The sequence below is a fragment of the Symphalangus syndactylus genome, chromosome 9 (assembly GCF_028878055.3).
Source record: "Symphalangus syndactylus isolate Jambi chromosome 9, NHGRI_mSymSyn1-v2.1_pri, whole genome shotgun sequence".
NCBI classification, from domain to species: domain Eukaryota; kingdom Metazoa; phylum Chordata; class Mammalia; order Primates; family Hylobatidae; genus Symphalangus; species Symphalangus syndactylus.
The window spans coordinates 106,993,059-107,010,463 of record NC_072431.2 but is presented as its reverse complement, the minus strand read 5'-3'; the positions used below and the strand labels follow the sequence as shown (position 1 = coordinate 107,010,463).

At 43.0% G+C, this 17,405-nt stretch overlaps 2 protein-coding genes across 10 annotated transcripts in view; one reads left to right on the top strand and one right to left on the bottom strand.

Annotated features, from left to right (window-relative positions):
• TRMT10B (tRNA methyltransferase 10B) overlaps positions 1-12,536 on the top strand; it is a 25,059-nt gene extending 12,523 nt beyond the window's left edge. For 3 of the 8 annotated variants that reach the window (XM_055293650.2, XM_063609028.1, XM_055293649.2), the window contains 4 exons: positions 1,603-1,681; positions 2,340-2,407; positions 8,009-8,132; positions 9,322-12,536. In XM_055293650.2, the coding sequence (XP_055149625.1) occupies positions 1,603-1,681; positions 2,340-2,407; positions 8,009-8,132; positions 9,322-9,401 (351 nt within the window). In that variant the 3' untranslated portion in view covers positions 9,402-12,536. Of the gene's footprint in view, positions 1-1,602; positions 1,682-2,339; positions 2,408-4,986; positions 5,165-8,008; positions 8,133-9,111; positions 9,202-9,294 lie in introns of those variants that run through there. The other 5 variants (XM_063609027.1, XM_063609026.1, XR_010113557.1 and 2 more) reach the window with 4 other exon arrangements.
• On the bottom strand, positions 6,185-17,405 carry EXOSC3 (exosome component 3). 2 transcript variants are annotated; one of them, XM_063609033.1, is made up of 4 exons: positions 16,435-17,405; positions 15,632-15,781; positions 13,695-13,846; positions 6,185-12,625 (listed from the first exon to the last, which is right to left on the bottom strand). In XM_063609033.1, exons 1-4 carry the CDS (start codon positions 16,756-16,758, stop codon positions 12,424-12,426), a joined length of 828 nt encoding a protein of 275 aa, XP_063465103.1. In that variant the 5' UTR covers positions 16,759-17,405; the 3' UTR covers positions 6,185-12,423. The 2 variants fall into 2 exon arrangements, with proteins under 2 accessions (XP_063465103.1, XP_055149631.1); XM_055293656.2 differs by lacking the exon at positions 13,695-13,846 and having other exon boundaries at positions 11,756-12,625; positions 16,435-16,840.

The window sequence follows — 17,405 nt, the reverse complement described above, 5'->3', positions numbered from 1 at the left end:
ATTTTCAGTATTGAAGCCTAAAATTCAGAACTTCTCATAAGTTCTTACATTTAAAATTTTTTCTCATCCTACTGCATTGGCAAAGTACTGTTACCAGTGTCTAGGACTGTATTTTGTATCCTGTATATTTTATGCTAGACTGTATACTCCAGGAATATTTTTGGGAAATGCCATGACTCCTTTCTTGTTCTCATTAATGGTGAATTGGGAAACATGAGTTTTGGGGGAAGAGAAGGAATCCTTTATGAAGTAATGCAAATTTAAGGTAAGTTTTAGGGAGTACTAAGGTACTTTGCACCTCTTTCTAGGATCTCATACATTTAGTGATACACATACATGTAAGAATCCAGATGAGTTTCTCAAATGTCACTGAAAATGACCAGTGTGTTTGCATTGTGTAGCTGAGACTGAGCAGTTGTGGCCTTCCCCAGGAAGGTCCATGGAAGTGATGAATGTGAAGGGTGCATTGCGCGGGGCTGCACAGCCAGCTGTTTTGCTGTTACTGTCTTCACAGTCTCTCTTGTAGTGCAGCTAGTTCCAGTTTTCTTCTATGTAGTTGTTTTAATAATTCTTTTACATAAGCCAAACAGTCCCTTTTACAGGTCCACATAGTTCCCTTACTTTGCTGTCTTCATGCCTTTCTTAGTCCCTCAGCTTTGAGTTCTTCTCCTTTTGTATATATCAATATTAATCTATTTTGAGGCTGGGCACGGTGGCTCACGCCTGTAATCCTAGCACTTTGGGAGGCCGAGGAAGGTGGATTGTTTGAGCTCAGGAGTTCGAGACTAGCTTAGGCAATATGGTGAAACTCCATCTCTACTAAAAATACAAACATTAGCTGGGTGCAGTGGTGCGTGCCTGTAGTCCCAGCTACTCAGGAGGCTGGGGCAGGAGGATCACTTGAGCCTGAGAGGCAGAGGTTGCAGTGAGCCTAGATTATGCCATGGCACTCCAGCCTGGGTGACAGAGCCAGACTCTGTCTTTAAAAAAAAAAAAAAAAAAAAAATCTCCTTTCAGAAACCCAGTTCCAGCATTTCCTTCCCCAGAAGGTCATCCCGATGTTACTCCCTCATCTGTAGTCCTGGAGCATGCTCCCCGTACCTGTCAGAACCCCATATCGCTGTCTCATTTCATAGGTTCGAATGTGTCTACTTTCCCTCCTAACTAGGTACTTTCTGAGAAGAAGCTGTCAAGCTGTCACACATGCAGTTCCTTGATAAACCTAGAGCCGTGCCTGATAGAAACTTGAAGTCCAGTAACTAGTCGTTGAATTTTGAGCGTTTTTTTTTTTTTTTTAGACAGGCTGGAGTGCAGTGGCATGATCTTGGCTGTCTGCAACCTCCGCCTCCTGGGCTCAAGCCATCCTCCCACCTCAGACTCCTAAGTATTATAGCTGGGACTGCAGGCACATGCCACCATGCCTGGCTAACTTTTTTGTATTTTTAGTAGAGACTGGGTTTCACCATGTTGCCCAGGCTGGTCTCGAACTTCTGAGCTCAAGTGATCCTTCCACCTCAGCCTCCCAAAGTGCTGGGATTACAGATGTGAGCCACCCCACCCAGCCGTGAGCTGTTTTAACATTGGACTGTTTGCATTTTCCAGTTAGACATAACAGAAGAAGACTGCTTTAGTTTATTTCCTCTGGAAACCCTTGTGTACCTGACTCCTGACTCAGAACACGGTATGTAGTTGAATGCATGGATTCATATAGCCCATTGTTCCTGTGTTTCATTCTTCCCTGTGGCAGAATTTATTAAAGCCCCTCAAGAAGGACACCCCTCCCCACACCCCCCCCAAAAAAAAGTAATGCACATGAGCTGTGTTCTTCTTACGGGCAGGGGCCTCGCTGGATGCTTTGATGTGTCTTACCGTGGCTCACAGCTGCACAGACTTAGGGTTTCCATCCTCATCTGGGCCTTGTGTACTGCCTGCCAGTCTTTCCCAGTGTCCTTGGTCTGCTACCCCACTAGCCCTTCTTGGATCAATGTTAGATCTATTTTTTCCTAGAAAATCATTCATTTCACATAATTTTCAAATGTATTGGTATTCAGTTGATCATAGTATTCTCATCTAATTATTTCTCATTCTTCTGCAGTTTTAATTTTGTTTCCTTTCTGAATCTAATGTTGATTTGGGTCTGCTACCCTTTTTCGTGATGAGCTATGCCAAGTTTGTTTTGTTGGCCATTTTAGAAAATTAGCTTTTGGTTTTATTGAGCAAGTTTCTTTTTGTTTTCTACTGAATTTCTACTTTTATTGTTAATAATTCTTTCATTTTGCTTTCTTTGGATTTAGAAATTATAAAACATTTGATCTCATTGGCCTTCGTTTTTTCATTAGCTCTTGAAGATGTTGATCTAAACAAAGTTTACATCCTCGGTGGGCTTGTGGATGAAAGCATTCAGAAGGTAAGTATACATTTCAGTCCCAACATCTGTATTTTAAAAAGCAGTGCTTACTTTTAGAGGCATGTGCCCTATCATAATCTCATCTAGAGGGTCTAAGAACTCAGAGGGAACAGGAAGAAAGAGCCCATCCCTACCAGGTTGGCCCTCTGGCCGGTGAAGTTCCCTCTCTCCTCATGAGCAATGTCAGAGAAATCAAGAGTCGGGAACTGGACTGGGCACTGTTTGGTAATTACATAGCCTAGCCATTGTTGAGCTTCTCTCTTCAGTTCTGCAAGGATAACTCTGATATTGACCAAGTAAGCATCAACTCAACATTCTTACTCGCTGTTTGTTCTTTGAGGGAGTAGTTTGCTCCTTCTAAGGTTGGATCTCTCTGCTGAAATAGTCTTAGCCCAAAACCTCAAACTCCTAGGATTATCCAGATTTTTTTGTTGGAGTTTTTAGAGGAATAATTGCGGTGTCACTAGAATTTTGCAATGTTTGTTATATAGCTATTTAAGATAATTGTTTATATTTACTAATTAACATATTATGTAGATAAGTTTAATAAAAGTTAAAGATTAACATATAAATATAAAAGAGTAGAGTGAAAAATAAGTCTCTTTCCTAACTTTGTCTCCCAATTCGCCTCCCCTGAGGCAACCGATGTCAAGTTTTCTTGTGTATCCTTCTTGAGACATTATATGATCACAAAGTATGTGTTTGTGAGTATATTTTACATATAGGTTAGATGTGTTCTATGTTCTCATATGTATGAGATGTACATATATTTAACACAGATGATAGGTTAATTAATTGAATTTATTGTAAAAATATTAGTGTTCCATGACTCCATAGTGATCATCTAAAAAACGAGCAAGGGGCTACTTACAGAAGAATGCCAGCTAATAAGGAATGCATAATAGAATTAGAAAATCATTTTGTCACTCCTAATACAATTGTTGACTCAGACAACTGAAAGAAAGGTTGTGGAGGAACTGGCTATTTACATGGTCTCAAAGTATCACCCTACAGGTAACAAAGGCAAAGATTTACCATTACAGTAAAGCATTCTCGTGGTCACCATCTTATCCAAACTTGATCAAACTTAGTATCACCCATACAGGTACAATCTCTGCCTCCTGAGGTGAAGTATTCTTGACAGGAAATGTTTTTTCTTTTTTTCTTTTGAAGCAGGGCCTTGCTCTGTTGCTGCAACCTCAAACTCCTGGGCTCAAGCAATCCTCCCACCACCTCAGCCTTCTGAGTAGCTAGGACTACAGGCCCATGCCACCACAGCTAGCTAGTTTTTAATTTAATTTTGTTTTTGAGACATGGTCTCACTCTGTTGCCCAGGCTGGAGTGCAGTGCTGCGATCATGGCTCACTGCAGCTGCAATCTCATGGGCTCGTTCGAACCGCCTGCCTCAGCCTCCTGGGTAGCTGAGACTACAGGTGTGTGCCATCATGCCTAGCTAATTTTTATATTTTTTTGTAGAGACAGAGTCTCGCCATGTGTCCCAGACTAGTCTTGAACTCCTGGACTCAAGCAATCTACTCACGTCAGCCTCCCAAAGTACTGGGATTACAGGCATGAGTCACTGTGCCTGGCCTAGTTTTAAAATTTTTTTATAGAGACAGGGTCTCACTTTGTTGCTCAGGCTGGTCTCAAACTTCTGGACTCTAGCAATCCTCCTGCCTCAGCCTCCCAAATTGCGGGGATTACAGGTGTGAGCCACTGTGCCCAGCCTTGTTTTTAAAATTTTTTGTAGAGACAGGGTCTCACTGTGTCCAGCCTCGAATTCCTGGACTCAAGCAATCCTCCTACCTCAGCCTCCCAGAGTGCTGGGATTATAGGCGTGAGCCCTCTCACCTGGCCCAGAAAATGTTTAAGCTGAATTTAATTGTGAGGAAACAGACAAATCAGAATGTGGGACATTCTGCAAAACAACTGGACTGGACTTAACTGAGGCAGGAGGCTGTTATAGATTAAAAGAGGTTTGTCCAGGTACAGTGGCTCATGTCTGTCATCCCAGCACTTAGGGAGGCCAAGGCAGGAGGATCACTGGAGCCCAGGAGTTTGAGACCAGCCTGGGCAACACATTGAGACCCTATCTCTACAAAACAATTAGGAAAAGAAAAAAAGGTTAAAAAACCATAATAGCCAAATGCAGTAGGTGAGCCTTGTTTGAATTCTGTATTGAGAGGAAAGCTTTATAAAAGACAGTTTGGGGAAAGTTGAGGAGATTTTAATGTAGATTGTGTATTAAGTGAAATTACAGATTTAAGAGTTTCTTTGAAGTGAAAATGGTATTGTGGTAAGGTAGGAGAATGTCATTGTTCTTAGATGCATGCTTAAGTATTTAGTGAAGTATTGTGATGTCTGTAGCTTACTTTGAAATGGTTTGGCAAATTATTTTTTATTGAGACAAGGTCTTGTTCTGTCATCCAGGCTGAGTGAGGTGGTGCAATCCTAGCTCGCTGCAACCTTGAACTTCTAGTCTCAAGCAATCCTTGCGCCTCAGCCTCCTGAGTACCTAGGACTATAGGCACATGCTACCATGGCCAGCTAAATTTTTTTTTTTTCTGTATTTTTGTTAGACACGAAGTATCCTGATGTTGCTCAGGCTGGTCTTGAACTCCAGGCCTCAAGCAATCCTTCTGCCTCAGCCTCCCAAAACACTGGGATTACAGGCATGAACCACCTTGTCCAGCCCAAAATATGTATTTATATACACAGAGAGAAAAAGCAAAATATTAACAACTGGTGAGTCTAGAACACAGGAATGAATATTGATTGTATTATTGCTTTGAACTTTTCTTAGGTTTGAAATATTTCAAAGTAAAAAGTTAGGGCCGGGCGTGGTGGCTCACGCCTATAATCCCAGCCCTTTGGGAAGCCAAGTCAGGCAGATCACAAGGTAAAGAGATCGGTACCATCCTGGCCAACATGGTGAAACCCTGTGTCTACTAAAAATATAAAAATTAGCTGGGTGTGGTGGTGTGTGCCTGTAGTCCCAGCTACTCGGGTGGCTGAGGCAGGAGAATCTCTTGAACCGGGGAGGTGGAGGTTGCAGTGAGCTGAAATCGCGCCACTGTAGTCCAGCCTGGTGACAGAGCGAGACTCTGTCTCACACACAAAAAAAGTTTGGAGGGCTGGAGGCCTACTTGAACCCAGGAGTTAGAGGCTGCAGAGAACTGTGGTGACACCACTGCACTGCAGCGTGGGTTATGCAACACAGTAAGACCCTGTCTCTAAAAAATAATAATAATTAAAAGTTTATTAGTCTTATCTGCAGCAGGGTGACAGACCCCCCTCCTTTTTTTTTTTTTTTTTTTGAGACAGGTCCTTGCTCTGCTGCCCATGCTGGAGGGCAGTAGCACAATCACAGCTCACTACAGCCTCAACCTCCCAGGGTCAATTGATCCCCCTACCTCAGCTTCCCAAGTAGCTGGGACCACAGGTGGGCGCTACCATGCCCAGCTAATTTTTTGTTGAGTTGGGGTTTCACCATATGGCCCATGCTGGTGTCAAACTCCTGGGCTCAAGTTACTCACCTGCCTCAACCTCCCAAAGTGCTGAGATTGCAGGCGTGAGCCACAGTGCCTGGCCGACAGTCCCTTTTTTGAGGCAGTTAAATTCAGAGGGTCAGTGAGCAGTGCATGACGTACAGATGTGCAGTTTTAACATATTATCTGTCCAAAATTTAAACTGAAAAATAAGTGGAAGATTTGTGAGATGTTTAGAACTTTTTGGTTGTTATTGGAGTTTGGCTTCTTCACAGAAATAAGCTAAGAACAACATTTCTTCAAGGAGAGTCATTTTATTATGAATCATTGTGCAAAGAACATAAACTAAATTGTAAGCTCTTCTAGGGCAACACCCAAATATCCTACTAATTTTGAATTCTGTACTCTACTTCAAAGTGATTATAAAGGAATAAGACTTTTTACAAAACAAACGTATCATAGCTCATATATGCAAAGGAGTTTTATCCTTTCAAATAAGTCCTTATCTTGCATCACTTAAAACATTTTTGGAAGTTCTATCTAAAATTTTGTTTCATGTGAGTGAGAGGCAGGTGTCAGCACCGAAAAGGTACTAGGTCTGCTTCACACTATTCCACCTGGTTAGACCACACTCATGATGGCCAGTCAGTTATGGGACCATAAACAAAATGATACTGACTAGCTTAGAACAAGTTCAGAAGAACTTGCCCTGAGTGATGAAGCGACTTTGAAACTAAGTCATAGTCAAAGAAGAGTTGACAGAACTGAGGCTACAATCTGGAGACCAGAGGATTCCTAGGGGCATGATCACTGCCTTCAAGTTTCTGAATTGGCCATCTTTTGGAAGGGCCATCTTACTTGCATGGTCTGGCTTTGGGGGAATAGACCTAGGATGAATGAGTGGAAGTCTCAGAGAAAACAGAATTTTGCTCAAGATCAAGAAGAATTTCTTATCAGCTGGTACTATCAAAGTTGGAGTGGGTTGTCCCAGGATGCATGAACTCCCTGTCACAAGAGCTGTCCATTGAGTGGCCACATGGCCTCTTGGAGAAGTCATAGAGAACAAACAATGAATGGGTGGTTAGAGTGATATAGTTAACATTATTGAGACCCCTTCCAAGCCTTGGCATGTTAATTATCCCAGTAATCTGAACCTTCCTCTTTAATCCTGAAGTCTTAGGTAGAAAATCTTTCTTGTGCTTCTTACAAGGCAGCAAATGTAATTTGACTGAGTCATGACTCAGTCTGAGGGACTTCATGACTGAGGAACATATCTTATAAAGGGACATCAGTTTCTGTACTCCGACACTAAATGGCCTCAAGTTGATGGACTTCTTTTAGCAGTTTTCAGAGCCCTTCCTTTTATTTTTATTTTTGAGACAGGTCTCCTCTGTCACCCAGGCTGGAGTGCAGTGGGGCAGTCACAGCTCATTGCAGCCTTTGATATATGCCCCAGGCTCAAGTGATCATCCAACTTCAGCCTCCAGAGTAGCTGGGACTACAGGCACACACCAGCACACCCTGTTAATTTTTTTTTGTTATTTGTAGAGACAGGGTCTCCCTATGTTGCTCAGGCTGGTCTTGAACTCCTGGGCTCAAGCAGTCCTCTGGCCTTGGCCTCAAAGTGTTGTGTGAGGCACTTCACCTGGCCCCTTTCTTTTAATTGGGCTCTCTCTTTTCACACCTTAATGCCACTTGTTGCAGTGGTGCACCTGTCTTGAATCTTGTCTACCTTTTCCTGTAATTTGATGCTGCCTTTTGGCAATGAGCTTGGAACTTCCAGACATCCAGAATTGGGTCTTACTGAGTTAGGGCTCAGAATGTGCTCTGATTGATTAGACTGCTTGGGCCTTTTGATGCCTACTGTAGCTGCAGATGTGCCTCTTTTGCTTATTTCCCTCTTGGTTCTAAGTGGTAGTGAGTGGACTGTGGATAAGTGAGCCCCCCAAAAGTAAGATATTGTCACATAAGCTCTTGAGACGACAGTTAACTCATTATCTGCAGTTTCTTCCATTCCACAATAGGCTACTTATTTTTAATGCTGTATGTATTACATTGAGAATATACTCATGTATAATTTTTATAAGAAAAATATTTAACTGTATATTTACAGAAGGTGACATTTCAAAAGGCCCGGGAATACTCTGTCAAGACCGCACGCTTGCCAATCCAGGAATACATGGTCAGAAACCAGAATGGGAAAAACTATCATTCAGAGATACTGGCCATCAATCAAGGTACTTCTTACATAGCCCCCATCCAGGGTGTGTGAGTTCTGGTGCTGCTGCTTTGCATTGTGTTTAAGTGGCCTTTGAGTCAGTCTCCTCTGTGACTAATGTGTGTGGATTTTATTGCATGTACGTCATGATATGCATTCTGGCCACTAAGAGGCATTCTTTGTTTTCTTCCTTGTCACCAACTATGTGAAAGAGAGTTGAAATTGTCCCCTTGGCCAGGCGTGGTGGCTCACACCTGTAATCCTAGCACTTTGGGAGGCCGAGGTGGGCGGATCACCTGAGGTTAGGAGTTCAAAACCAGCCTGGCCAACATGGTGAAACCCCATCCCTACTAAAATACAAAAATCAGTCAGGCGTCATGGTGCACACCTGTAATCCTAGTTACTCCAGAGGCTGAGGCATGAGAACTGCTTGAACCTGGGAGGTGGAGGTTGCAGTGAGCCGAGATCACACCACTGCATTCCAGCCTGGGTGACAGAGTGATACTCTGTCTCAAAAACAAAAAAAAAAAGCTGGGCGCAGTGGCTCACGCCTGTAATCCCAGCACTTTGGGAGGCTGAGGTGGGTGGGATCACCTGAGGTCGAGACCAGCCTGACCAACATGGAGAAACTCCATCTCTACTAAAAATACAAAAATTAGTGGGGCGTGGTGGCGGGTGCCTGTAATCCCAGCTAATCTGGAGGCTGAGGAAGAACAACTGCTTGAACCTGGGAGGCGCAGAGATTGTGCCATTGCACTCCAGCCTGAGCAACGAGAGTGCAACTCTACCTCAAAAAAAAAAAAAATTGTCCCCTTCATCTAGAATGCCCAGCTTTTAATCTCTCACTGACCACTGAATTCCTGTTTGATCTTCAGGTTTCAGTTCAGGAGCATCTCGGCCCTTCCCCATTCCAGGCCATGGCAGAGCCCTTTTGTGTTCCCATTTTACTGTGTTCCTCTCTGTTGCACCCTGTCCATTCACAGGCCTGTATCTTTCAGGGTAGGCTGAGGTCCTTGAGAGCAGTCAGAGCCTGTGTCCTTGCCTCTCTCCCCGCAAGATCTAAGTGTACCACATATGGTGCAGAATAGGTTTGTTGAATGAAATATTACAGAACATCCTTTTCATTTACTCGTTCTTTTTTTCCTCTGTGGTCACTGTGTTTTCTGTTTACTCTCTAACAGTGTTTGATATCCTGTCCACTTACTTAGAGACTCACAACTGGCCTGAAGCGTTGAAGAAAGGAGTTTCTTCAGGAAAAGGCTATGTTCTTCGGAACTCAGTGGAATGATGGGCCTAAGATTGCAGCTGCGTGGCCAGGTGCTCACGCCGTAATGCCAACACTTTGGTAGACTGAAGTGGGCAGATCACCTGAGGTCAGGAGTTCACAACCAGCCTGGCCAACATGGTGAAACCCTTCTCTACTGAAAATACAAAAACTAGCCAGGTGTGGTGGTGCACACCTGTAGTCCCAGCTACTTGGGAGCCTGAGGTGGGAGAATCACTTGAACTCAGGAGGTGATGGCTGCAGTGAGCTGAGATTTCACCAGTGCACTCCAGCCTGGGTGACAAGAGCAAGACTCCATCTCAAAAAAAAAAAAAAAAAAAAAAAAAAAAAAAAAAAAAAAAAAAAAAAATATGCAGCTGCAGGAGTGAGGTGCTTGGAGGTACCTTGACCAAAGAGCAGGGCAGAGGATGGCAGTGGCACATAGGCACATGTCTTTGCACGACATCGTCTCAGAGCTTCACAATAAGCTAATGTCAGGGACCACAATTTAATGCTTTTTAATCTCCCATAGTGCCTGGCTCACAGGAAGTGCTCAGATATGTTAATAAAAAGTTAATGTGGTGGGTGCAGTCGCTCATGCCTGTAATCCCAGCACTTTGGGAGGCTGAGGCGGGTGGATCACATTGAAACCCCGTCTCTACTAAAAATACAAAAATTAGCTGGGCATGGTGGTGCATGCCTGTAGTCTCAGCTACTCGGGAGGCTGAGGCAGGAGAATCGCTTGAACCCAGGAGGCGGAGGTTGCAGTGAGCCGAGATCGTGCCACTGCACTCCAGCCTGGGCGACAAAGCAAGACTCTGAAGAAAAAGAAAAAAAATTTATGTAACAAGGAATTAGCCTCAAAACCACATGGCTTTGGATGTGCTAATTCAACTTTTGTACATCTATTTGTGAGAGACGTCTTAAAATTGTTTAAATGGTTATATCAAGAGTTTAATATTCACCAAACTGGCATCATAAAATTGTATGACTTTCTCCAGCCTTGTCTGATCATGCTCGTTGCTGCCCAGCTTGGAATAAGCTTTGCAGGATCCAGCCTGTTCTGACCTATCCCTACTGAGTCCCCATAGCATTTTGTTCCCTCCTGTGGCTCTTACCCTGTTCTCCCTTGCAGAGTATGGGCACAGAGGGCTTCTCTTTCTAATCCTTCCTAATAGTAGGATCCTAACAGAACAAATCTGTGTACCTATCTTTCTATCCTCCCTGAACCTGGTACCAACTAGATTCTTCATATGTATTTGTAACAGATTAAATTGTAAAGCAAACACAGTATTGATAAAAGTCTGTCTTGAAAATAGCTAGAAAGTGTTAGACACATGATCATGTTAGATAACCTACTTATTACACAAATCTCATGTTCCTTATGTCCCAGTTGGACATATTTGCTTCAGTTACTCTTGACAGTTTGGGTTAACTTGCTAGTTAAGCAGCTAGGAAATTCGGGAAATATATTCAATACCTCAACCAATAGATTACTTCTCTGCTCTGTCCCCTCCCCTTCACAATTTAATTCCTAAGGAACTGCGTTCACCTAATTATATCAGTGCCTTTCTATTTAAAAACTGGCTAGACAGTTCATAATAAAAGATGATATGGGACCAACCTAAGTACCTATCAACCAATGAATGGATAAAGTATATATATATCCTGTGGAATATTACTCAGCCATAAAAAACGTCTTTTGCAGCAACTTGGATAGTATTGGAAGCTATTATTCTTAGTGAAGTAACTCAGGAATGGAAAACCAAATACCAAATGTTCCCACTTGTAAGTGGGAGCTAAGCTACAGGTAAGCACACAGTGGTGTAACAGACACTGGAGACCCAGAACGGAGAAGGATAAAAAACTACATACTGGGTACAACATATAGTACTCAGGTGACTGGTACACCAAAATTTCAGACTTCACCACTATACAATTCATCCATGTAATCCAAAACCACTTGTTCCCCTAAAAGCTATTGAAATAAAAAGTCCAGTCCTTAGAAAAAAAACATCATTAGAAACACACAAAGCTCCTTGGTCTTTATCAACAAATAGATAAACAATGACTTCTAGAATCTCTTTGATCCAAAAAGGACTTTCTATGGATAGGCTTCAGGGGTTCTGTATCTCACATATTCTCAGATGTCTAGAAACCAAGAATCACTGATGTGGATCACCTGGCAGTTTTTTTTTTTTTTTTTAAAACCTCTAAAGGTTTTAGTTAATATACTAAATAGCATAGAAGAGTTTTCTATGCTTAGCTCCTAGGAAATGATTTTAGCAAAATAAGACTTGGCCAGATTGGGATTCAGAAATCCTCATAGTGTTAATTTATATAATGATAAAACTATATCAAAAATATGTAACATGAAATATGTGACTAATGAATTTTTAATGGAAGTTGTGAAATGTATCATGCTGTTTGAAGTAGACAAAAGTATATTACAAAGTAGCATATAAGCTATAACTATAATTTCAATTTGATGAACATAGAGAATGCAGGCCAAGTTAAACTCTGTGCCTCAGTTTCAATTATGAGGATAAGTGTCTTCTGCAGTTAGTAAGAATAAAGGAGTTTAATCCATGCAAAACACAATACTTGGTAAATGAAAAACACGGTATTTCGTTACATACTCACCTGCTGAATAATGGGACTACAGGTGACATTTCTTTGCTGCTTTATACTTATGTACTCTACATTTCCTCTGGTGAACCTGGCTTACTGTTATAATCAGAAAATTATTTTACTGCTGACCTCCAGTTAATTATGGAAGCTGTGGCAATTACTAAGGGAGTTAACTCCAAATAAACCCTAATACTGTTTAGTAAACTTTATTGTACCAAACAAAAAAGATTTTGCAATGATTTTCTCTCCCACGAAAGCATGGGTGAAAACCAGTAACTTATAAAAATACTTTAGGACTCTAATAAGATAATACGTACATTCACACCTTATCTTCTGAGTATTTAAATGGGGGAGGTTCACCCAAAAAAACCCATATTTTTTTGCCTCAACTGACCTGTAAAAAAGTCCACCTGTATCAACTTTCTGCCAATCTGGAGAAGATCTGTTTTCTTTGATCTGACGTCATGTGTTCACAAGCTTCTAAAATGTTTGCCAAAATTAAAGTCTGCTGGATGGTTTTTGCCTTAACCCATATTCTTCCATTCATTCCAAATACTATCTCCAGTGGATAGAGTTTTCCCACTTCCTGTATGATTTCACAATCTGGAGCTAATAGCCTGGTGGGAAGAGAAAAGAAAATGAAATTTAATGAAGTGGCAAAGGTGTGTCCGGACTCTCCTTTAGAATGTGATTCCTTTTGTGAGCAGTTCTCCATAGCTATTCAACAAGAACAAGGCACATGACATTTGCTGCCTCCTTTCTTCCAAGAAGAAACTACACTGTTCAAAGGTATACTAGAGATTACAGAGGGGCTATCCCTTACAAAGAAATCAAACTCCCTAGGTTACCAACTTTGTAAAAGTCATTCCCCTAGATTGTCAGAGCACTTTAATTCTAGACTGGGAATCGTAACTTTTTTTATCTACAGTGCTAAAAGACACTTTTATTTTCCTGGCCATATTATTTTCGTGGTAAATTCAGTACTTGGAGAGGAACATTGGCTCTTTCAAACCATAAGGGTGCTGCTTGGTTAATAACATGCTTCTCTGATGTCCAAACTTAATTCTCCAGATCTTTAGGATATGTAGCAAGGAGAGGCATACAAGATAGCTCTGAACTTCACTGGTTCTAGGAGTAAAGCCCCTGAATATGGCACAGCTTTGGGTGGGTAAAATTCTAAACACCAAAAAGAGAATCTGCCTCAGTGTGAACTATTAAACTTACCAGGACCAAGTGTCAGAAGCCTTCTGTGAATGTCTACATAACCTTGAACATCACAATCTAAGCTGTGTGTGACCCCCCCAATTAGAAAAAATTGATAATTTTGTACAACTGCAGACTGCATCTGTATTCAAGTGACTCAGAACAGGGGAAAGGCCAGTTTTCACATTTGGGCTGAGTCAAATAAGCAGCAGGCCTGGGAGGGAAGACATGAATACAGAGTAAGGGCTTAAAGCATGAAGTATTAGCCCACCAGAAACTACACAGTCAAACACATCTGAATTTGATGTTTCCAAGAAGATAGGATTAACTTCATGAGTTTCCAAATGTGTTAAAATGCATACTGATTTCTAACTTTGAGGAGAAATTCAAATGTTACAAAGAATCTGAATCCTGAAGATTAACCAACTTTCCAAGAATGTATAATTATAAAAGGCAGGCAAGCCAGCAGACATCAGGACTTACTTTCTAATTAAGCCCAGAGTCACTTTAAAAAGCAGACCATCCTGTCCAATGACACCCATTCCATTGGCTCGTCCACAGCTGTCAATACAGACCATCTCTGGTTCCATGTCTTTATTAGCAACCACAAATTGGCCATAGATGAGATCTCCAACCTACAATGATATTAAAAACCAGTTCATTACCTTTCAGCAAACTACAGGTGCTACTATTGGTTCTTTCTCACAGGCATCAATGGCAGCCACCTACAGTTCTGCGGCTAAGGGAATGACTGCACTATAGGATTCCCACAGTCACTTTGGAGTTGAGTCTTGGGAAAAAAAGGAACACACGTATCATTCCCTTTCACCAACTAGGAAATCACAGATGAGGAGCCATCTCAAGGCCAGAGAACACCTCTATATTGCACTGTCCAATATGGTAGATAGCCAATTGTTTAAACTTACATTTAAATTAAAATTAGATATTTAAATTAATTTCCTGAGTTGCATTAGCCACATTTCAAGTGCTCAACAGCTGGTGGCTACCATACTAATTAGTGCAGATAAAAAACAGCATCACTGTAGAAAGTTATATTAGGTGGCACTACCCTAGAGAATTACAGATTTACAGAGAAAGGAACGAACTCTGGCATGCAATCATTCAAAGCAAAACCAAACAATAATTCACTGACACTTCTCCCTGCAAGATTTACTTAAAAACCTCATAGAGCTAAACTTCAAAGGGATGAAGCTGAGGAAATGGAGACTGAACTCATTCTGTTCACTGCACAAAACGTATTAAGTACCTACTGTTTGTTGGTGACTATGTAAACTAGAAAGGAAAAAAACATTCTCTGCTTTTCAGAAGCATTTGGTCTTGGAGGGCAGTGGGGAGGTACATATAAACAAACCTCAGTCGAGGCTAAATCCAGTAAGTGCTAGAGCAAAGATATGAGAAAAGTGACAACTGGAGATGGCTTTACAGAGGTGGTCATGTTTAGCCTAGGTCTCAAAGGATGAGAATGTGTTCCATAGGGTGCGAAGGGATGGTGCAATCAAGACAGAGGGAACGGCATGTGCAAATAAGGGCAGGAAATTGAGTTTAATGGCGTTTGGTGTGACTTGAGTATGGCTGTATGAAGGATATAATTAGGGATGAGGAAAGACACCTGGAGTGTAATGCCAAGGAATTCTGTAGATTTTGGAGAATCTTGTTTTTTCTTTTCGAGAAAGTGACCGTGTGAGGATGTCAGCTCTCAAAACCCTGGATAGTGAGGTAAAAGCGTGGAGGCAGGGATTAATGAAGAAGTGACTGAGACCAGTCAAGAGGGAGCTGAAGCCTGAACTTTCGAAGTGGAGATAAAGGGACGGACATGCCAAAGATCAGAGACAGAATCAAATAGGATCAAAATAGGATTAAGCAACTAAATTTGCATGAGAAGTGAATGAGAAGAGGCGAGGAAATCACTAAATTTCGGGCTGGATAGACAAGGTGGTGTGGCTATGCTACCTGAAAAGCTCAAATTGAAAACCCGAGGTAACAATATTACTCCTCTATCAGCTTCTAGGACCTACAGCCAGGATGGATGGATAGTTGATAATGTCAATTTGCACCACCTGTCCCTCCTCTAAGCCTACAGCAGACATCCTTGTCCAGAGGATATGGACATAACAAATAATGGCGAGGACAGATACAACCTTTCAACTCAGTAGAAATGAAACATCCCAAGAACAAATGTAGCCAATGTAAAATAAATTGTAAATGTAAAAAAATAATAATAATAATTATGTGGCTCTGATCCTGGAGCATCTGAAGAAACTCTTGGAGCCTGGGGCAATTATATACATGCTCAGAGATCTAGGTCATGCTTTAGAGACAATTCAGATAGCCTTCTGGATATTTGAGTGTTCTAGGGAATGGATGTTTCTTACTTGGAAACCAAAGGCTCCCATAATTACCTGCACATTTGGTCTGTTTCTTTTAGTTGCACCTTCAAATGACAAGTAAGACAAAGAAGCTGGCTCACTCCCTCCAACATCAACTTTGAATATATCTCCAGATTTAGCTGTCACTATGCCAATCACATGGTCTCCTTTTACTGGAACATACTACAAAAGGAAATAGAATGAGAAAACAGCCATAAATGACAAGATACCATTGGAAGATACCTTCAACAAGTCCTTTGTGGTTATTGTCATTAAAGAGAAAGAAATCTGATCAAATGCCACTTTTGGTAAAACAAAATCACATCATAAAGTGTCGGGTGTGCAGCTTCTGGCAGTCTGTTGAGTCCAAACCCCATTATCTCTGAGGCACCCCAACCAGTAAGTCCGTAGCTTTGTGGCATAAATCCAGTGGCAAAGGAATCCTTACAACCAAGGAAGCCCATTCCATAGACAATTTTTTCTATACGAAATTCTTACCTGTTCTAGGAGAAATTAACTCCCTATGACATCCACTCATTGAGCCTAGTCCTGCCCTCTGAGACTCCAAAGGGCAGGCCTGCTGTGGGGTTTTGAAGACTATAATCATGACTCACGGTCTCCAAACGTTTTTCTCTCCTGGTTGCCCTTCTCAGGCTATGTTCTTATTGTTCACGGTCCCTCTAAAGGGCATGCAGAAGTGGGCACACGACTACGGTGGCTCTAGGTTTGCCCGAACGAAAGAGGGCCTCAGGGTCCCAACCCTTCTTTTGGGAGGTCTTCTCAAAGCAGGGCTACCACTCTCACTGCCGCACCACCCCTCCGGAGTCCCAGCTCACCCGCTTCTGCTGAGAGTCCACCCAGTAAACACCGCCGCCGCTGCCACTGCCGGGGTCCTTGTGACGGAGGCGGCCGCACTTGGTGACCAGCAGGCGGTCCCCACAGCGCCGAAGGCCCGGACCGCATACAACGCGCATCCGCGGGCGCGCTCCAGCATTCAGGCTCAACGGTCGCTCCCCTGCACCCCCAGGGCCTTCCGCGTCCTCCTGTTCCGGCAGGAGCAGCTCCTCACCCGGGAGCACCACCTGACCTAGTACTGTGCGTGCAGCGCGCGCCCTGCTGCCCGCGAGAGATTCAGCCGCGACAGACGCAGCTTCGGCCATGGCAGGCGCCACCAAACACCGTTTCCGGTACCCGCCTTCCGCTTCCGCTCCGCTTCCAACACCCGCCCTTGAGGACTTTCCGTTTCCGGCAGTAGCGGTCCGCTGGATTTGGACCAGTTTATGAAGCTTAATGGCCGTCAGCTCACGGGTCCCTGTCCAAGGTGGCAGTGATTGTCTGTGGCCGGCCACCTATCTTACAGCCTGGCCGCGGGTCGGTATGAAAACCGCGCAGCTTGGTCCATCGAGAAGCCTCCACTTCCAGTGTCTCGGGTCGCGTGTTTTGTGACCGGTCGCATCGTGCGGATACGAGATACTCCCACTTAAGAGTTTCTTGGGATCTCTGGAAGCTGAGCAGAGGGGCTTTGAAAATTGGACGCTGGGGCCGGGCGCGGTGGCTCACGCCTGTAATCCCAGCAGTTTGGGAGGCCGAGACGGGTGGATCATTTGAGGTCGAGTTCAAGACCAGCCTGGCCACCATGGTGAATCCCTGTCTCTACTAAAAATATAAAAATTAGCCGGGCGTGGTGGCAAGCACCTGTAATCCCAGCTACTCGGGAGGCTGAGACAGGAGAATCACTTGAACCTAGGAGGCGGACGTTGCAGTGAGCCAAGATGGTGCCACTGCACTCCAGTCTGGATGACAGAGT